This window comes from Gymnoscopelus braueri (genome assembly GCF_963280865.1).
Source record: "Gymnoscopelus braueri genome assembly, chromosome: 5".
Taxonomy (NCBI): domain Eukaryota; kingdom Metazoa; phylum Chordata; class Actinopteri; order Myctophiformes; family Myctophidae; genus Gymnoscopelus; species Gymnoscopelus braueri.
Window position 1 is genome coordinate 12685664 of NC_137606.1, and position 20668 is coordinate 12706331.

At 39.4% G+C, this 20668-nt stretch overlaps 3 protein-coding genes across 3 annotated transcripts; 2 read left to right on the forward strand and 1 right to left on the reverse strand.

Moving 5' to 3' along the window:
• The first annotated feature begins 257 nt into the window (after nucleotides 1-257).
• slc37a4a (solute carrier family 37 member 4a) lies at nucleotides 258-9262 on the forward strand. Its single transcript, XM_080428774.1, has 8 exons — nucleotides 258-1406; nucleotides 2431-2663; nucleotides 4088-4334; nucleotides 5733-5891; nucleotides 6007-6092; nucleotides 7192-7305; nucleotides 7806-7944; nucleotides 9018-9262. The coding sequence occupies exons 1-8, from the start codon at nucleotides 1259-1261 to the stop codon at nucleotides 9182-9184; spliced, it is 1293 nt and encodes a 430-aa protein (XP_080284900.1). The 5' UTR covers nucleotides 258-1258; the 3' UTR covers nucleotides 9185-9262.
• A 996-nt stretch (nucleotides 9263-10258) lies between these two features.
• Nucleotides 10259-13260, reverse strand: trappc4 (trafficking protein particle complex subunit 4). The gene is made up of 5 exons (XM_080428356.1): nucleotides 13074-13260; nucleotides 11887-12061; nucleotides 11349-11452; nucleotides 10766-10892; nucleotides 10259-10434 (listed from the first exon to the last, which is right to left on the reverse strand). The coding sequence occupies exons 1-5, from the start codon at nucleotides 13246-13248 to the stop codon at nucleotides 10356-10358; spliced, it is 660 nt and encodes a 219-aa protein (XP_080284482.1). The 5' UTR covers nucleotides 13249-13260; the 3' UTR covers nucleotides 10259-10355.
• A 2440-nt stretch (nucleotides 13261-15700) lies between these two features.
• On the forward strand, nucleotides 15701-20668 carry rps25 (ribosomal protein S25). Its single transcript, XM_080428632.1, has 5 exons — nucleotides 15701-15748; nucleotides 16245-16334; nucleotides 17450-17633; nucleotides 19595-19778; nucleotides 20607-20668. Exons 1-4 carry the CDS (start codon nucleotides 15746-15748, stop codon nucleotides 19771-19773), a joined length of 456 nt encoding a protein of 151 aa, XP_080284758.1. The 5' UTR covers nucleotides 15701-15745; the 3' UTR covers nucleotides 19774-19778; nucleotides 20607-20668.

Sequence of the window (20668 nt, forward strand, 5' to 3'; positions counted from 1 at the left end):
TTAGACAAAGTGAACTAGTGAAGGTAAAGTTTCGATACGCTTTGATTGCTTCATCCATAAATTTCTCTGTATCTTATCAAAGCATTTAAAGCCCTGAACTGCACAGTATTATTGTTATTTTTGCTCAAAAGTTATTTTTAAAGCCCACACTTCTACAATGCACTCATAATAACTGCACATGTTTATCTCGTGTTTCTGTAGGACATCATAATATATGGATCATGTTGTTCAACATGCAACATGCCATGATCACCACAGGATCTCCCTCAATGAATCATTAACTTCCCTCTGAGAACAACCGGGTACACAATGATGTGGACGAGGAGCTACGAGCAACAACACACAACGCCAAGGTCAAGGCTAAAAAGAGGAGATTATTGTTATGTTTTGGCTATTTTTCCCACACCCGATTCCTGAAGACAGTCAGTAGGCTTGCTTCAGTATTGTGAACACAAACAATTGTTCCTGTTGAAAATGCGCTGCCCATATAGTGAATTATAACAAGACCGATTAAATCAGTCAACGCTAGATAACCATTAACCCTGAAACGTGACTGTCATATATCATGTGACAGTCATGATGGAACTTCAACCTGGTGTTTGCACTTTCTCCCTTTTTCCTCCGTACATCTACATAAACGTTCAGATTTCAAATATAAAGTGCTTGCCCCATGACCATGGATGATACTATTATGTACGGGCCCTCAGAAGTACCCGTATCTTCCGTATTGTTCAATACAAATAAATTTAATCCGATCGGTGGCCATTTTCTTATAGAGTTATAATGTATCAGAGTGCACTACATCTCCCAACCGATAGAGCGGCGTAGTTGAAAGCTTATGGAGAAAATACAGAGAAAATGGCCACCGATTGGATTAAAATGCTTTTTATTGAACAATACAGACGATACGGGTACTTCTGAGGATCCGTACATAATTGTAACATCCGTGGCCATGAGGTAAGCACTTTATATTTCAAATTCGAACATTTATGTAGATGTACGAGTCATAAATGGAGAAAATGCAAACATCAGGTTGAAGTTCATCCATGACTGTCATGTCATGACAGTCATGTTTCAGGGCTAGATAACCATTAACCCTGTATTGATTACAGCGCCTGTTTGGTATGATGGCGGATCCTGAAGCAAAGTTCAGTCCCTGTCTGACGAGCACAAGAAGAGGAGCTTCACTCGCTCCTCTGACAATTGATCTACAATTGATCCTCCTTTTTCATTGCATTTTAACATTTAAAAAGCAGCCATGGCGACCGCAGGGTATGGCTACTACCGTACCACCATCTTTCTGGCCATGTTTGTGGGCTACACACTGTACTACTTCAACCGAAAGACCTTTTCTTTCGTGATGCCCTCTCTGATGCAGGAGATCACGCTGGACAAGGACGACTTGGGTATGAGACTTGTTTTGTGTGTTGAATCTGCTAGGCCCTGTATAACCCATAGAGTTAAAGGTAGGCCTATAACCCACTTATAATTGTGCTCAGATAGACAGTCTATTACACTGTTTCCCAAACAGTGGGTCGGGACCCATATGTGGGTCGTGGACAATTTCCGAGATTAAAATAAATAAATAATTATTTCAAAAGATTTTAAAAAGTTTAAAAAAACAAATCGCAACTTTTCATCAATTAAAAACAATTTCAAAATGTTTCAAAAGTATGTCATTCATAAAAAATTATCGAATAATTTCCATAAAAAAAATTAAAAAAAAAGTTGAAGAAGTTGTGAAAACTTGTAGATCTGCTATTTTCACTAGTTTGGGTCCCGGGCAAACATCAAATTTTTCTTTTGGGTCTCGAGCTAAAAAGTTTGGGAACCACTTGCTCTATTAAGTAACATTACATTTATAATGTCAGAAATATGAGCATGATGCCATCCATTAGCACTGGCCACCTATAATTATAGACTATATAAATAATATATTATAGTCTATAAAAGAAAAACTCAATAGACAACCTTGACTTTCAGTCATAATATCCATGACCCCAGAGATGGCCCAGCTGGCAGCCAGATGCATACAGTTAATTAATTGACACGTTATTGTCTACTAGGGCTGTCACGTCATGACATTTTAGTTGACGATCAAGTGTCATACAAATAATTGTGATTAATTGGAACAGAAAGTGTCAGGGAGATGTAGAGCAGTGGTTCTCAAACGTTTTGATTTCAAGGACCCCCAGTTTGATATGCATAAACCTGTCTCTGGTACTGCAACCTATACTATAAAAAATCCTAACTCTGAGAGTGTACAAATGGAACCAAATGGACCCGTAAAGGCTCTACACTGATGTAGAGGGTGGTCTTAACTCCTGAACTTGTGTTATCAACATAACATGAAGACCTTTGGGTGCATTTTCTTTCTTCAAATGTGTGCTGTGTTATTTGTGTATGCCCCACCCACATATCTTCATCCAGGCATGATCACCAGCAGCCAGTCGTTGGCCTACGCCATCAGTAAATTCATCAGCGGCGTGCTGTCGGACCAGATCAGCGCCCGCTGGCTCTTCTCCATCGGCCTGTGCCTGGTGGGAGGCATCAACGTGGTCTTCTCTTGGTCCTCTACCGTGGCCGTCTTCTCCGGCCTCTGGTTCCTCAATGGCCTGGGACAGGGCCTGGGCTGGCCTCCCTGTGGCCGGGTGCTGCGGAAGGTACATCCTTTTGTGATGATAGGCCAAAGGGGTCTAACTTTTGTAAATTAGACTCTTTACCTTAACCCATTAAGACCGGGAAAGCATCTGTCATTTTAGATTTTAAACACTTTAACCATTGTTTTATACTTTGGCTATTAGAAATAGTCATATCGCGGCACATATTCAAAAATAGCACATCTACAAGCTTGTAGATCTGCTTTTTTTTTTTTTTATCGTGATGATTTCTGCAAATCTTTGAATATATATTTCTAAAGCGAACATTTGTAAAATATTTTATTCCAGGGACCTCCAGAAGCAAAGATTTAAGTTAAAAATGTTGTTTAAAAAAATATATGTATTCAAAGATTTGCACAAATCAAATCAAAAATAACAGATCTACAAGCTCATAACGCTATGAGCTCGTATATTTGCTATTTTTGAATAGTCCAAAGTATAAAATAATGGTTATAGCTAAAATCTAAAATGACACAGATGCGTCCCCGGTCTTAAAGGGTTAAAGTTTCCACGATTTTCTTTTCCTGTTTTATGAGTTTTCAGTTACAGGCCTATACCCATAAATTGGGAAGTAAATTGTTTATTTATTCATAAGTTTCACGTTTGGTTATTAAACTAAACACCCTATTCTCATGTAGGATTGTTGTTGTTGACAGTTATTTATTTATCTGGGCAATTTTAACACTTATTTAACTGCAACTGTATAGCTCAGGAAGTTTGCCTGTGGCAGTGACAGTGGTTTATCAGTGGAGTGGTATGGCTTAAAAATAGACTATTTTCAGAAACTATATAGCACAGTCTGTGCTGTGGAAAATAGGCACATCTTCCTCAACTGTTCTTTTGAAAAAAATGCTTTATGTCAGCTGTCAAAGACTTGTCACTTAATCCATTAATACCGGGAACGCATCTCTGTCATTTTAGATGTCTTTGGCTATTCAAAAATAGCAGATCTACAAGCTCATAGCGCGGCACAGAGTGCCACGCTACAAGCTTGTAGATCTGCTATTTTTGAAAAATCTTGAAAATGTGTGCAAATCTTTGAATATATATATATATATATATATATATATATATATATATATATATATATATATATATATATATATATATATATATATATATTTTAAAGTGAACATTTGTAACTTCAAATCTTTGTTTCTGGGGGTCCCTGGAACAAAATAGTTTGAGATGGGGGTCCGCAGCGAAATACATATAATTTTGAGGGTCCTTGACATGAAAAACTTTGAGCACCACTGAAATAGCAACATTTTCTACAAAATTCTACAAAAAGAAATTTTGTAGAATCGTATCTCAGGTCTTAATGGGTTAATAGTTGCACTCAAACCAGGAGGCTGCACATCACCACCCAGAAAAAACTGTTACGATTAAATGCCATAATTATTTATTTCTCTTCTTCCTTTTGTCAGTGGTTCGAGCCCTCTCAATTCGGGACATGGTGGGCCATCCTGTCCTGCAGCATGAACCTGGCCGGCAGCTTAGGCCCCCTCATCGCCACCGTGATGGCCCAGAGTTACAGCTGGAGAACCACCATGTCCATTTCAGGCATGACCTGCGTGGCATTGTCCGTTGTCTGCCTGTTTCTCATTAAGAACGAGCCCAAGGACGTGGGGCTGCCCAACATCGAGGCAGCAGCAGCCAAGAAGGGCAACGCAGGTGAGGGTTATGGGTTGATAACTGAACAAGAATAACTGTTCTTGTGCTTAATGATTCATATAATTATTGTCCAGCTCCTGTTGTTTTCTCCTGTCACATCTGGTAGCCATGAAATATGGCTCAGGTGTTTATCAGGGGCAAACAAGGGTTGTATAATGATGTTTTAGAGGGGTCATGCATATTTGTAATCATTTATATGTTTATTTGACAGGGACAATACAAAAAACAATGTATCAAGTTATAAAAACAAGAAACCGTTCTTTACAAATATCTACCTAGTTAAAATAATACTACAATTACAATAAGCACATGCTAGAAACAAAAACTGTAACAAAAACACAAAAACAAGTACAAAAACAATAACGATCCCAAATTATAGTCATGAAAGCAATGACGTTAACGTTTTAAAACGTGCATAACATATTAGTGTGAGTCACTTTGGTTTGATTTCAACCAGTGTTTTACCTTTTTCATTAAATATTTTGAGATATCTGCCTCAGCATTGGCATTCTCAATCAGGTGTGTGTGTGTGTGTGTGTGTGTGTGTGTGTGTGTGTGTGTGTGTGTGTGTGTGTGTGTGTGTGTGTGTGTGTGTGTGTGTGTGTGTGTGTGTGTGTGTGTGTGTGTGTGTGTGTGTGTGTGTGTGTGTGTGTGTGTGTGTGTGTGTGTGCGTGCGTGCGGTGAGAGTCTCTGTGTGCGTAGCCTCGTTCCCAGCCTTACTCATCCACGAAGAGAAAAGCCTGGTCACGACCTAAAGCAGGGAGTGTCTTTAGGGGCGGGACTGTCGTACGTGTTTCCCCCGGAAACGATATTTTTCGACCAATCACAACACTCGTTTCATTCACTGAGAACAGATTTGTAAAGCGTCCACGTCATTTCCTTGGGCGGTACTTCCATCAAATTCCTTTACTTCCGTTTGGACCCTCCACCGGCTAGGTCTTGCCCAGCGTGCTGTGAGCGTGTGTACAGTATGTATAAGTTCTGCATATGCCTATGGTGTCCAAGGGTCAGTGACACTGAACTCTGTACCCAGTCTCTCACACACACACACACACACACACACACACACACACAAACACACACACACACACACACACACACACACACACACACACACACACACACACACACACACACACACACACACACACACACACTGGAAATCGATTTGAAAAAAATTGATTATAAGCAAAAAAATCAATAAAGATAAACACAAATACATTTTTGATAGATACAAAATAAACACATAAACAGAACTTTCATTCATTTAACCACTTAACCCTTGTTCAGAAAATTTCAAAAATAGCCAATCTAAAAGCTCACAAAGGATGGCAACATGACACGTTTTGACCTATAATGACGTGCCCAAAATAGCTCACTGTAGTTTTTTCTCATCAGGATCATCCAGCAATGAGAGCACATTGAAAGAGTTCCTGCTGTCTCCCTACCTGTGGCTGCTGTCCGTGTCTTACCTAGTGGTGTTCGGTGTGAAGACGGCTTGCACCGACTGGGGTCAGCTCTTCCTCATTCAGGACAAGGGACAGTCCACACTCATGGGTATGTGACATGGATGCAAGCGAGATTTACGGCCTATAGTATGTCAACCAAATGAACCAATACTTGTCCATTTTCCTGTTTGAAATTTGCCGAAAAATGTTGTTGCTTTACACAGGGAGTTCCTACATGAGTGCCCTGGAGGTAGGAGGTCTGCTGGGAAGTCTAGCTGCTGGATACTTCTCTGATAAGGCTGTGGCTAAAGTGAGTTGACATGGCATGTCTGCAAAATGTTAAATGCCATTCAGTCAAGCAACTGGGCGGCCCTGATGCTAGTGCAGTATGTACTAGCGTCTAGCAGGGACATACCCCCAATCCAACCCTTGATGCTGAGTGCCAAGAAGGGAGGCATTTGATAACATTTTCATACTGTAGAGCAGGGGTCGGCAAACCTTTTTGACATGAAGTGCTAAGTTTTCATTTTCTTGATAGTCAGTGTGCCGTCATATCAACATTAAGTTTAATTATGAAACACATCAAAATGTAATATTTCCATCTGATTTTGATTGTCCATAGGCTATACATAACAACCTTTATTTTTTCCTTCTTCTTTAGAAATATTTTCACATCGGGACATTGTAATGATCATTAGATCATTAGCAATAACCCACCTATCTCCCAGACTCCCTCCCCAGTCAGAGTTAGGAGTTTGAATGAATGTAGAAGTATGTGCAGAATTTAATTTGTATATAGATGTGAGGGGACTTAATTTAACAGACTAAACTTTTTTTTCATATTACATTTTAAAAGAAAAAACCTCTCTCACACTTATGCCAGTGATCACCCTCCCCTGTGCCAATGTTGGCACCTGTGCCGAAGGTTGCTTACCCCTGCTGTGTGATATGACTCCATAGAGTTAAAAATAATCGCCTCCCATCCACTTGCATTGAGTTGCTCACCCAGCGCATGAGGCGAATTCACCCCTTCTTCCGGCTTGTGAAGTGTGACGGGCGAGGCCTATTTGGGGGCCACTGTGACACGTTTCACATCGGTGACACGTTTTGCGTCACCTCGGTGCGCAGCCCCCTGCGCAAGCTTGTGCGCAAGCTCGTGAGTCGAGCCCATGATGTTGCTAGACACAATAAAAATAGGTAAAGATAGACACACCGTCTTCCTAATGACCATGAACACCCATGTCTCCCCTTCCATCAGAATAAGACAAGTGGTCCCAACATTGGGCACATTTTCATGTATTTTACTGTATGTTGTATGCATATCAAGCTTTTTCTTTTTTTGTTTAAAGATTCTGACACCCTCTGAACAAGCCATTCTGCAGTTTTCTTAACATGTCCTTTTTGTACAGCAAGGTATGGGACTTCATGGGAACCCGCGTCATTTCATCCTGATCTGCATGATGGCCGGCATGTCCGTGTCCATGTTCCTTTTTAGAATGACAGTCACTCCAGACAGCCCTAAGGTAGGCCTACATCTTAAAAGTTAATGTGTATTAAAAGCAGTGGTGTAAAGTATCTAAGAACATTTACTGGAGTATTTTACATTTTCAGTACTTTTACTTCTACTCCACTACATCTCAGAGGCAAATATTGTACTTTTACTCCACTGCAATTATTTGAAAACTTTAGTTACTAGTTACTTTGCAGATACCAATTATTATATTATAAAACACACATTAACCACTTCAGCCCTATTCTATACCTAGGCTATTTGAAAATAGACGATATACAAGCTCACAACGCGTCGCGAGCTTGTAGATCTGCTATTTTCAAATATTTTAGTACTTTTACTTTGGGTAAGTATATTTTGATGCCGATACTTTTGTACTTTTACTCAAGTAACATTTTGAACACAGGCCTTTGTCCACCGCTGATTTAAAAGTATGCGTTTTCATCTGAAGTACATGTTTTTGAAAACATAGCAACAGTTTGCTGTCACGGTGTGTTTTCTGTGTACATGTAGGTGTGGATACTGTCCCTGGGTGCTGCTTTTGGTTTTTCATCCTATGGGCCCATAGCATTGTTTGGAGTTATAGCCAACGAGAGTGCCCCCTCCAACTACTGTGGCACGTCGCATGCCATTGTTGCTCTCATGGCCAACAGTAAGTTCTGTTCAGTTGTTTCTTTTCCAGATTGATTAGTGTGTTTTAACCATAAGGCATCAACATCATTTGGAAATATTGGGTTCTTCGTTATCTTCGTGTATTTAAATGATAGCCGCCACTCATGCAGAGCCAAGCACCTATGGAAAGATTGGTTGCGTATGGCATCACCTTAAATTACCGCTTACGGGTAACACCTTTTTGAGTATTGCGATACATTATGCAATGTAGAAGTTCAAATACTTATTTTTGCTCAGATTCTCCAATGTGGCTAAACAGCAGTGCTGAGGAAACTGCATAGCTATTCCCAAAAATCATGCCTGTAGTTACATTTTTAATATTTCCTTGGCGCAGGGCATGTAACGCGCAGTGTTGCTAAACCAGGATAAATTTAGAATTCCTTAGAACAGTAGAGCACAACTGGCTGTCATTGTTGTTCCCATCTAATCAGGGACTAATACTTAGATTAGAACACTAGGTGAATGCAGTTAACTATTAGGTATTATTAACCCATTCAAGCCAGGAACGCATCTGTCATTTTAGATTTATTTGGCTATTAAAGAATAGCAGATATACAAGCTCATAGCGCGGCACGAGTGTCGGACTATGAGCTTGTAGATCTGCTATTTTTTTGGAAAAATCATGGTGGTTCTCAAACTTTTCTATGTCAAGTACCACCCAAAATGATATGTATTTGGCCACGGACCCCCATCTCAAAACATTTTGTTCCAGGGACCCCTAGAAGTTGTAACATGAGTTAAAAATGCTCGCTTAAAAATATATGTATATTCAAAGATTTGCAAAAATGTTCAAGATTTTTCAAAAATAGCAGATCTACAAGTTCATAGCGCGGCACTCGGTGCCGTGCTATGAGCTTGTATATCTGCTATATTTGAATAGCCACAGAAATCTTAAAATGACACAGATGCGTTCCTGGTCTTAAAGGGTTAATAGAGGCAAATGATTCTTAAGCCTTCTGCTCTTATATGCCTTTCATCTGAAACTTGTCTCTGCTTAGTATGCTGTGTATAATCATTAAAATAAACTAATAAATATCACATTTGTATTTGTAGTTGGCGGTTTCCTGTCTGGGCTGCCATTCAGCACCATTGCCAAGCACCATGGCTGGGAAACGGCATTCTGGGTAGCAGAGGTCGTCTGTGCTGCCACCGCTGTTGGCTTTTTCCTGTTGCGCAATATCAGAACCAAGATGGGCCATGTTGCCAAGAAAGCTGACTGAAACTCATCAGAAGTCCTACTATCCTACTATAATATACAGAAAACCCTTGTCTGTCCTCATCCATTCTCATGCATTTTTCTCCTTTTGTGGGTTGACCAATTTATATGAATTTGATTAATTTTTTCCCAAGTTTAAGCTGTTTTTAGCATTTTTTGCCACAAGCTACGGGATCTGTAGTCCCAACCAAGTTGGCACTTAGTTGGCATGCATGCGTACCTGGGTATGAACTAGATGAAAAAAACTAGTGAGAATGGATGATTCACCATTGTCTGTTTTTTTCATTCAATGCATTACTTATGCCAGTCGTTCAGAATACAATTGTGTGTTACAAAGTGAGTATGAACTCCTTCAGTGCCAAACTTATTTCTGGCTTTATCACCCCTGTGCCAAGGCCAAAAATACATTGTAAAAAAAAAAGTGCTTAGGAGCCGAGATACAGCCTTTTTCTGTAAGAAGTTAAACAAGAAGTGAATGGAGCAGCAAATCTTCAAATCATCATATCTTGGGTTCTGCATTTATATATTTTTTTTTCATGACGTCGGCGACGTCATTGGCACTGAATGAGTTAATAGCACACGTTCCTGTTTTCCAGCTGACCAATTCCTTTCTAAAATTAATATACGTATACGTATATTGTGCCAGTATACATTACTCTTTTTTTTTATTGCAATAAGTTTTCTTGGGTATGTGCAAAAGTATACAGTGTATATGCCATTAAAAAGTTAATGCGGCAGATAAAACAACTGGAGAGAACATTTCAAATTTCTCCAAGAAGCGCATGTTTTTAAACTCTTGGCACAACTTTGTCACTTAACTTACTTTAATGTATGTGCTGAAATGTATTGTTAATTTAATTTGTTTGTTTGTTGAAATGTATTAAATTAGTTTATATACTTTGCAAGATGCTGTCATTTTATAAGAAATGGCAATCTATGGCTTGACGAAATTATCATGGATTGGTATGACTAATAATATACGTAACTCAAAGCTCTGTCCTTAATCCCATGTTTACATTATACAGCAATTCATTGATCCCACATACAGTACAACATTAAAAGTGATCGACCACTGTCGTAAAGTCATTGACATAGACAGATTTATTCTTCAATTATATACAAAACATTAAATATTTACATTTGGGTGAAAATGACAGTATGAGCAGTTTCCTGGTTCAAGAACTGGGTCCAAAGTTGCCAGCTTTCTCTGCGATTTCCAGTGCACTCTTCAAGTTCTGATCAAATAGTTCACACCTGAAATCAGAAGACAAGGCAATGAGGGCATTGTCAGTGATTTACACAATGCATGTGTTACACACTGAATCCTAGCTCCAATAAGCATTACTTAGACAATGTTTCAGGCAGCCCTTAGTAGGGGACAATAAGGTCTGAATATCTTAAATCTTCTAGGAGAAAGACAATGTAAGTGTTCCTCCTTTATTCAGCAATGACTTCACTTAAGCTTTACCCTAGTACTTTGAGATTTGTGTCAAATATAAAGTGCGTTACAAATCAAATGTATTATTACGCTGGCCATGACATGTCTATGCATATGCACTATTTTCTATATTTTTGTGTCAGTTACCTGATAGGCATCTCCAGAGAGTAGAAGGGGTTCTTGAGGGCAAAGTCAGAATAGATCTCATAAATCTTCCTCAGCAGTGCATCGATGCCGGACTGGCGGGGGTCTGCCAGCACTATGAACTTAATCCCTGCAAGAAAATGAATCGACCAGTAAGATGTCTATTTCACGACATCAACAAGTGCTTTAGATATGTTTTAGGCAGTCTATCCCTTTTTACAAACCTACGCCTACTGCTTTTGCTCTAAAGATTTTTTAAACTGATTTGTCCAACTTAATTGGCATAGGGATTTATAAATACAACTAAAACAGTGCTGATAACCATATTATATATCAAGTGACAAGTGATGAATGTAATGAATACTGTTGGTATTATTTCTCTCTCGCATTGTTATCTGTACTATTTCAGTAAATTGCTCTACAGTAGTCAATCAAATTGTGGCTTTGGAAATATATATGTAGAAAACAAAAAAACAATATTGCCTGTTTCAGTGCTTTAAATTCAATCAAATAGGTTTTAGTTCTTTTAACCACCCTAAATAAAAGAATGTGCTTTAGATAAATCGGATTTCTTTTCACCACTGACCTGTGAGAGTCTGGAAGCAGTGTAGTTTGAATACATCCGTCTCCAGCATCTCAATCCCTGAGCTGCCAACTTCAGGGGACAATTGTGAACCAATGGCAAACAACCTGGGGGAAGAAAAAACACAACAACAACGCTCTGTAGTTAGAAACATCCTGCTCTATTCATTTTGAAACAAGAGATGTTTAACCCATTAAGACTGGGAACGCGTTTGTGTGTCATTTCTTTGGCTATCCAAAAGCCTAGCAGATATACAGATATAGCCTAGCAGAGCCTAGCAGATATACAAGCTCATAGCGCGGCAAGAGCTTGAAGATATGCTATTTTTTTGGAAGGGGGGGGGGGCTGCTGGAACAAAATATTGAAAATACATATCATTTTGGGGGTCCATGACATGAAAAAGTGGGTGCCGCGCTATGAGCTTGTACAGGATATCTGCTATTCTTTAATAGCCAAAGTATAAAATAATGGTTAAAGTGGTTACACAGATGCTTTTCCCGTTCTTAATGGGGTTAATGGTAGAACTAGGAGTGGAGCTTACGAGTGGAACATTGAGGCCAGCATCAGCTTTTCGTTGGAGCTCAGGCGAGACCGTCCAAATCGAATGGACACGGGGTAGTTTGCGGAATCTTTCAAGTACTCGATGATGTCCTTGCCATCGGCCGTGTCCCTTCCACTTACATCCGCCCCGTTGATGGACAGCAATCGGTGGCCCACTATACAAACACCATGACAGAAAGAGATGTCATTTGTAAAACAAATAATAACATTTAATCTATGCCACTGTTTGGTCCACCAGGGGTCTAAATGGACACTTGTAACTCAGAGTGTACAAATAGAACTATTTTTTTTATCTCTGGGACAGTGGGACTCCAATCTATACTGTAAAATGTGTTAATGTAGCCTTGATACAATGACCATTTTGATTGAAGGCTAATGTTAATGTAACACTGAGAGTACAAATGGACCACAAGGGTCCATTTGGTTCCATTTGTACACATCAGAGATACAGACCTGTGGACCATAGAGAAACAGTGATCTATGTGGTATTAAGATCTATGCTATTGTAAATAATGTTCAACATAGACAATATCACATCAATTCACTTGGAAATTATTGGTAGGCTGAGGCTCACTCTCAGTGAAGCATATCTAGCATTATGGATGCTTCATGTAACTCTGGATCTAAGGCTTTACACATGTGGAAATATTACTAAATTAATATATTTTCCATGATAATATCAACAGTGGTGGAAAGTAACCAATTTTGAGGTATTTGTACTTTACTTGAGTAATTCCAATTTCCAATATTTTTACTTCTACTCCACAACAATTATTTGAAAACTTTAGGTACTTTGTAGATTTATATTATTACTATTACAACGCATACATTACCCACTTCAACCCTGTATACATTTAGGCCATTTGAAAATAGCCAATCTACAAGCTCACAAGAGCTTGTAGATTTGCTATTTTTCAAAGGGGTTTCTTTTTTTTTCTTGCGAAATGGGACATTCTGCATAATGAGTACTCTCTACTTTTTAGTACATTTTGATACCAATACTTTTGCACTTTTACTAGTAAGTACATTTTGAATTCCAGACTGTGACTTGTAACAGAGCACTTCTACATTGCAGACAGTATTGATACTTTTACTTGAGTAGAAAATGAGTACTTTTTCCACCACTGACAACAATAACCCAACCTGCGGGTTGCCATGTTAGTTTACCTCGGATCCCATCACGTTGTCCATAGGAAACGACCACCTTCTCGTCGTGGATCTTCAGCACCAGATCCAGAGGATAGCTGAAGGTCTTCTCTGCCTCTGCTCTGGGGACATAGTTGTCAAACTGATAGATTAAACCACCGGCCTTGTTCACAACATACACACTGAAGATCGCCATCTTTGCACAGTAGGTCCTAAGTGTTGCCAGGTTTTGAGAGAGAAACAAGCAGCCAGTGTCTAGGGAAACAAGCCCAAAATAAGCGACTATTAGGCCACATGCCCACATCACATGAGCACTCTAACTAACCCTCATTGACTATTTGAAAATAGTAGACCTACAGGCTCACACATGTAGATCCACTATTTTCAGAGAAAAATCTTAGAAAACATTTTGGAATATTTTCAAAACCACAAAATCTTGTATGGGGTCTTTGGCTGCCGGCACAAAACATTTTCAGAAGGTGTTGGGTCTACAAATACATGTTGGGGTCATTGACTTGAAAATGTTTGAGAACCACTGGTTTCAACAACTTTAGAAACAAGCCCAAAAAAACGCAACCAGCCGCAGCTATCAATATTTACAAGCGAGCCCAAAGTCGCTTATAATAAGCGGACATGGCAACGCTGGTCCTCCCAGCTGACACTAACCTCGCGTCACCAGTCTTTCCACCTCGGAGGAAAAGCTGACACACTGACAGTAACCTCGCGTCACCAGTCTTTACACTGACAGTGTCATGTGACCATAAATATTTCAGATAAACGTAAATAAATAATAATAATAATAATAATAATAAATGCTCGTGTATTCTTGCACAGCTAACGGATTTATGCGTCACTTGGTATCTTTAAAAAAAATATATATAAAAATATAGTGTATGCAATATTGGGGTTAAGCGCAAAAGGATGCAAAAACTACATTTCACTCTACTAATTACACATTAGTTTGTTCAGTATTCTATCTATACCACTTTTATTCTCGTTATTTTCTTAAAATAAGGTATCTGTAGTAAAAGCAGGTTCATTTTGATACGATTGATCACACAATTCTACTACAACGTTTGGAGTACTGGATTGGTTTGTCAGGCACAGCCTTGTCTTGGTTTCACTCTTACCTAACAGGCAGAAGCTATTTTGTCAGTCTAGCTAACTTTGACTCAGACAAACACAACATCTGTTCTGGTATTCCACAGGGCTCAATTCTGGGTCCCTTATTGTTCTCCCTGTATATACTACCGCTGGGAGAACTCATCGCCGATCACGGAGTGAACTTCCATTTCTATGCTGATGATACCCAGCTGTATCTTTCAGTAGCTCCAGACGACCCCTGCGCTCTAGACCCATTGTTGACCTGTCTGTCCAGTATAAAATGCTGGATGAGTGAGAACTTTCTTAAGCTAAATGAGGATAAAACAGAAGTTCTCATAATTGGCTCCAGTGAGCAGAGAGAATCAATAACAAGTAGACTTGGTAACCTGGCTGTAGAAAGTAACACCACAGTAAAGAACCTGGGGGTGATTATCGATTCTGAATTGAATTTCAATACACACATTAATCATGTCACCAAGATTGCTTTCTTTCATCTTAGAAATATTGCGCGAATTAGAGACTATCTGTCGTCGTTAGACGATGCAAAGACGCTGATCCACGCTTTTGTTTTCTCTCGGCTTGATTACTGCAACGCACTCTACTCTGGCCTGCCAAAGAAAACAACTGACAGATTACAACTTGTTCAAAATGCGGCAGCCAGAATTTTAACTAAAACCAGGATGACAGAACATATCACTCCAGTTCTTGCTTCACTACACTGGCTCCCGGTTGTTTTTAGGATTGATTTTAAAATTCTTTTAATAGTTTATAAAGCTCTAAATGGTCTGGCACCTACCTACCTCTCTGACTGCCTAGAGAGATATGTTCCAAACCGGGCCCTCAGGTCTTCAAGTGCTGACCTGCTCGAGGTGCCTACAATGACATATAAAAAATACGGTGAAGCAGCATTCTGCTTTTACGGACCGACAGTGTGGAATAAACTCCCATTACACCTACAGTAAGACAGGCAGCCTCTGTCGATAGCTTTAAAGCACAGCTCAAGACCTATTACTTCACTCTTGCTTTTAGCTGATTCTTTGGTTGATTTTTAATTCCTCACTGTATTCCCTATTTTAATGTTGTTTTATGCCTTTGCTTTTGCCTTTGCTTTTATTTTATTTTATTTTATCTTTGTTTGCTTTATTGTTAAATTGGTTCTAACTGTAATTGTATTCTTGCTCTGTAAAGCACTTTGAGCTGCATTTCATGTCATGAAAGGTGCTATACAAATAAAGTTTATTATTATTATTATTATTATTGTCAATCTGTCATTGTCATAAATGTTTTACTCATGTATCTTGAGTTATGCTTTTTTTTTTTTTTTTTTGTTTTCTGCTTTGTCTAAAACATTTTTTGTAAACAACTGAAGAACAAAAAAAGACAGTTGTAAAAAAATACGTAAAATATATTTGTACAAGTTGCCAAAACTGAAATATAAACAAAGTAAAATAAAAAATATTTAAAAAAAATAACTACATTTCCCAGAATGCCCCGTGGGCTATATCCGGATGTACGGGTTTTCCCAGCGACTCATTCACGGGCGCTGCACGTTCCAACTTCCTTTCGCTCCGACATCTTGACGAGGAAACATGGTGAGAACGACCACCGGAGCCTTTTACATACTCTACTTATCAAACAAATGTACTTCTAGGACACAGCTACGGCTCTAAATTGATCATGATGTGTTAAACCCGGTGTTCATCATCCACGCTGTGAATAAAGTGTTTGGATGGAACGGTTATACGTTATAATTCAATGTCTCCGTGGCTAACCGTTAGCTAGCGAAGAGCACCACGCTCTCATGCTGTCCGGTGCTCGCGGACCAAAGTTAAAACACAATAACGGCTACTATGGACACATGGGACCATATATTTTTAATGGTATCTAGACATAGAAATCCCCTTGTATTAATACAATACGAGTATAACCTTTAGATCAATGCAGTTGATTTGATTCCCCTTCATGCAGTCGAGGCCTATCCCAGGCCGGTTAACCTGACTACTACCACAGACCGTGTGTGCTGTTGACGGCTTAATCTACTGATTATTGTATCACTTTAACACATGACATCTGCTCTCCTGTCTACAGCCTCCCAAGCAGGACAAGAAGAAGGACTCTGGGAAGTCCAAGAAGGACAAGGACCCAGTCAACAAGTCCGGAGGCAAGGCCAAGAAGAAGGTAATGTTGTTATGGCTGGCTTCTAGTGCAGTGGTTCTCAAACAAAATAATATATATTTGGTCACAGACCCCATCTGAAAAAGTTATGCCAGGGACCCGCAGAAGATTTTTGTTAAAACATTCTTAAACTATTCAAAAAATTCAACATTTGAGATGTTTCAGAAAATGTAAAAAATAGCATGTACAAGCTTGCAGCACAAAGTGACGCGCTGTGAGCTTGTAGATCTGCTATTTTTGCATAGCCAACATATAAATGGATAAAGGGCTTAAAGTGACTGTGATGCTGTATTAACACATTAAGCTGGGGACTCCCTGGAACCCCCCAAGGACCCCTAGGGGTCCCCGGAGCCCACTTTGAGAACCAATGTTCTCGTGGGCAGGATGTGCATGCATCCTATACTGATCATAGACACCACCAAAAACTGTCATAAATGACTAGTCTTGACTCTCCTTATGGATGCACCTGTGTCCTGTATTCCCATGTACTTTTAAACATTTGATATTAGGTTGTTGTTGCACCATGACAAAGCAAATATTTAATACACAATATACCCGTTTCTAATGTGATGGTTGTAAGTAGCCGCAAGCAACTCTTCGATTTAAAAAAAAAATCTGGCATCTAGAGTTGCAATATCAACCCTTGACAACCCATTCAACCAAACAGAAAAGTCTGATCTGATTTTATTAAACAATGTTAAACTTGCCAACATTGCAGCTGTACGGATTATCCTCTTAGTATCTGTTTTTGATTCATAATAATCAACCATAAACATATTTTGAGCTTTCTGTATTGCCAGAAAGTAGCCCCTAATATGTCTATGGTGCATTCTTATGAAACAAAAACTTGGCAGATAGATCTTAAGAGCATAATCCAAGCTCTCTGTACAACTGCAATGTTGGTGAGTTTAATGCTGTTTAATACAATCAGATCTGACTTTTCTGTCTGGATGAATGGGCTGTCAAGGATTGGTATTGCAACTCAAGATTCCAGATATCTTATAAAACTGGCATCGTAAGAGTTGCTTGCGGCTAGGTTGTAAAATGTGTTTTTCTTGGTTGTGATTAAGACTAGTGCTCAATTCAAACCTCCCTTTCTGCCTTTTCCCTCTGAGCAGAAGTGGTCCAAGGGAAAAGTGAGGGATAAGCTCAACAACCTGGTCCTTTTCGACAAGGCGACCTACGACAAGCTGTACAAGGAGGTCCCCAACTACAAGCTCATCACCCCCGCTGTCGTCTCCGAGAGGCTGAAGATCCGTGGCTCCTTGGCAAGGAACGCCCTCCAGGAACTGCTAGCCAAAGGTGAACTAGAAATGTTGCCCATTAAGTCTTCCAATGTAATGGGGGGAAATGATCTGGTTTATGAGCCTGTTCAATAGATGTCATTAGTTGTGCTCCTCTGTGTGCAGACCTTTTTTTCATGACCGTTGCTTACTGGTGTGACACAGTAGATATGATTTTGGGGAGATCCCCAGATGAGAGAGAAGTGACAATTTAAGGCCCCCCCCCCCAATGATTATTTTGGGGCGTCGTGGCCTGAAAAACTACTGGATTGGAGATCCATGCAGCTACATCGGTATAATTTAGTTTGCGTTAACACCCCAATATGGTTCAGCATTATAGCTGAGGCAGGATTCTGTCGTAAGAAAATGAACTGGTGTCCTTATTTCAGGTCAGATGTATTTCATTCCGACTGACCTAGCATTAGCTAGACTATTATGGTGTTGTCATGCCTCATGACTTGAATGAGTCCTACCAATATTGAACTAGTTATGGCAGTTACAGATGCCAACTTCATGATCTGTTGACCTAGCTACATTGGTGTTCAAAAGATACATGGAATACTGTTGGCTTACCATGTGTATGCACACGGCAAATAGTGACATTCTATTTGACCATATTCAAAGTCATTTCAAATTTCCTGTGAGAAGGAATTCAATGGTAGAAAAATCTGATTTCATATTGTGACTCCCGATGTCTACAGCAGATACCTCTACAATCATATCCTGCCTTTTGCCATTTATAATATAGATGACGGTTGATAAATGGCATTTCTAGCCTGTTTGTCAGACAGTGAGGTCAGTTGGATGCTACCATTAGTTATACTTCTTCAAAACGGCATACGTCATTAGACATGAAGCTTATGTTTTTCTCCACAACCAGTACATTGTTGGTGTTGAACAGGAATTTGAAACGTGCATAAATGCGTAAAATGTTTTCAGGGCCACCTTTACCATTTAAGCCCTTACTAAAATAGCCAATCTACAAGCTTACAATGCATCACATCTCAAGCTTGTAGATAGTCTACTCTAGGCAGTGGTTCCGGTAGGAGACAGTCTCCTTTGTGTCTCCTACCGGAACCGCTGCCTACCGGTCTGCTGGTCATCAAATTATTGGCTTAGAAATGCGACAAAAAAAAAAATCCATGAATTCAAGTCTCCATGGGGTGACAAGAGGAAAAAATTTTTTTTTTAGGGTGAACTATCTTGTTAGGCAAAGAATATCAGGTGTTATATTTCAAAAATGGACCTACAGACAGTATTTATGGTAGTCACTAGCATAAACCAAGCCAAACCAATGTAAGACATGGTGGCATTACTTTGCTGGAGAAAATTGTTGTCTGGAATGGCAACAGTTCTCCAGCAGAGAAGACAAGACTGAATCATTTGAACAAATCATTGCCGTGAACGAAATCGTGTGTTCACTGAAATCAACGTTTTTTTTCCCACCACTACAGCAGAGCTCAGTGGGTCACATACTGGGGTCATGCTCTGGCAGGGGAGATGCATGATCAAGATGGTGGTTCACCCAGGGTGCAAGTAATAAAGTTATCTGGGGATTGGCAAGCACAGGGGAGACTGTCTGTCTTCCGGTGACTACCCTGGCTTAAGCGCAGACCCTAGTTTTGGGCGGCCATAGCTGAATGGGTAGAGCAGCTCTCAAACCTTTTCATGTCAAGGACCCAAAATCATATGTATTTGGCCGCGACCCCCATCCCAAAATATTTTATTCCAGGGACTCCCAGAAGCAAAGGTTTGAGTTAAAAATGTTCAAGCCCCAGCATGTGTTGACATTGTCCCTGAGCATGACACTTAACCCCCCCTGTGCTCTGTCTGACCACTTGAGCAGCAGTGCTCTGGGTGAAGCTGAAATGCAAATGCACTTTGACTAAATGAGGACAATAAAAGAAATGCTGTAACAACTGTGCTAAAAGAGCATAAGCGCTGATTATAATACTAATATGATGCATGTTGTTTTCTTAGGCATGATCAAATTGGTGTCCAAACACAGAGCACAGTTGATCTACACACGCAACACCAAGGGAGGCGATGATGAGGATGGCGACAAACCTAGCGACAAACCAGAAAAAACTGAAAAACCAGAAAAACAAGACAAAGCAGACAAGAAAGCAGAGAAAGCAGAGAAAGCAGAGAAAGCATAAACGGGGTATGTCATTGCTTGAGCAGTAGTGTGCCTGCACGTGTAACAAATTATATATTGAACTGTTAACATTTTTAAGACCGGGGAAGCATCATTTGTGTCATTTAAGATTTATTTGGCTATTCAAAAATAAGTTTAATATATATATATATATTTTTTAAATGTGTATTTATTGCTTTTGACCAGCACATATATGAGAATACAGTTGCCATAGGATGTCAAAATTTTTTTTTTTTGGTGCCCTTACAGATCTACCCCCACCCCAATCCCACATACAACATACAACATTCAGACATGTAACATAAACATACACTTAACTCAAAAAAAATAAAAAAATAATCAATTCATATGTATTATGATTTCCCTCGCTAACCCTCCCCATGGTACATATGGAGTGTATACAAAAAAGAAAAGTAGGAATCCATTATTTTCTTCCTTTAGCATACTAACCTAGAGCTTGTCGATGGCGGTGTTTGCTTTATCTGTCCTGTAACGTCTTTAATTTAGTTATATATTTAATCATAGGGCCCCAAACCTGATCGAATTTTCCCGGTGAATATATTTTTTTTAAAGTGAACTTTTGTGAAATATTTTGTTCCAGGGACCCCCATGTCCACGTAAAAAAAGAAAATCTAATATTTGCAAACATTTTCGCAATTTTTCAAAAATGGCAGATCTACAAGCTCATAGCGCTCATACCGAGTGCCGCGCTATAAGCTTGTATATCTGCTATTTTTGAATAGCCAAAGAAATCTAAAATGACAGATGCGTTCCTGGATTGAGTGGGTTAAGACTGTAATTGACTCTTAATATCTTTTTACTCTTTCTGTCCAGGTTTTGCTGTTTTTCTGGTGATGACCAATTTGTAATGGGAGGCGAATAAAAACTGAAAAGAC

Bases quoted from the DNA above. Each gene is read 5' to 3' on its own strand.
- slc37a4a (XM_080428774.1), top strand. From the start codon at position 1,259: ATGGCGACCGCAGGGTATGGCTACTACCGTACCACCATCTTTCTGGCC. The intron at 1,407-2,430 runs GTATGAGACTTG...ATCTTCATCCAG, and splicing joins GCTGGACAAGGACGACTTGG to GCATGATCACCAGCAGCCAG. The intron at 6,093-7,191 runs GTGAGTTGACAT...CTTTTTGTACAG, and splicing joins CTGATAAGGCTGTGGCTAAA to CAAGGTATGGGACTTCATGG.
- trappc4 (XM_080428356.1), bottom strand. From the start codon at position 13,248: ATGGCGATCTTCAGTGTGTATGTTGTGAACAAGGCCGGTGGTTTAATC. The intron at 11,453-11,886 runs GTAAGCTCCACT...TTCTTCCCCCAG, and splicing joins CTGGCCTCAATGTTCCACTC to GTTGTTTGCCATTGGTTCAC. The intron at 10,893-11,348 runs GTCAGTGGTGAA...ATTTTCTTGCAG, and splicing joins CTGCTTCCAGACTCTCACAG to GGATTAAGTTCATAGTGCTG.
- rps25 (XM_080428632.1), top strand. The intron at 16,335-17,449 runs GTAATGTTGTTA...CCCTCTGAGCAG, and splicing joins GAGGCAAGGCCAAGAAGAAG to AAGTGGTCCAAGGGAAAAGT. The intron at 17,634-19,594 runs GTGAACTAGAAA...TTGTTTTCTTAG, and splicing joins CCAGGAACTGCTAGCCAAAG to GCATGATCAAATTGGTGTCC.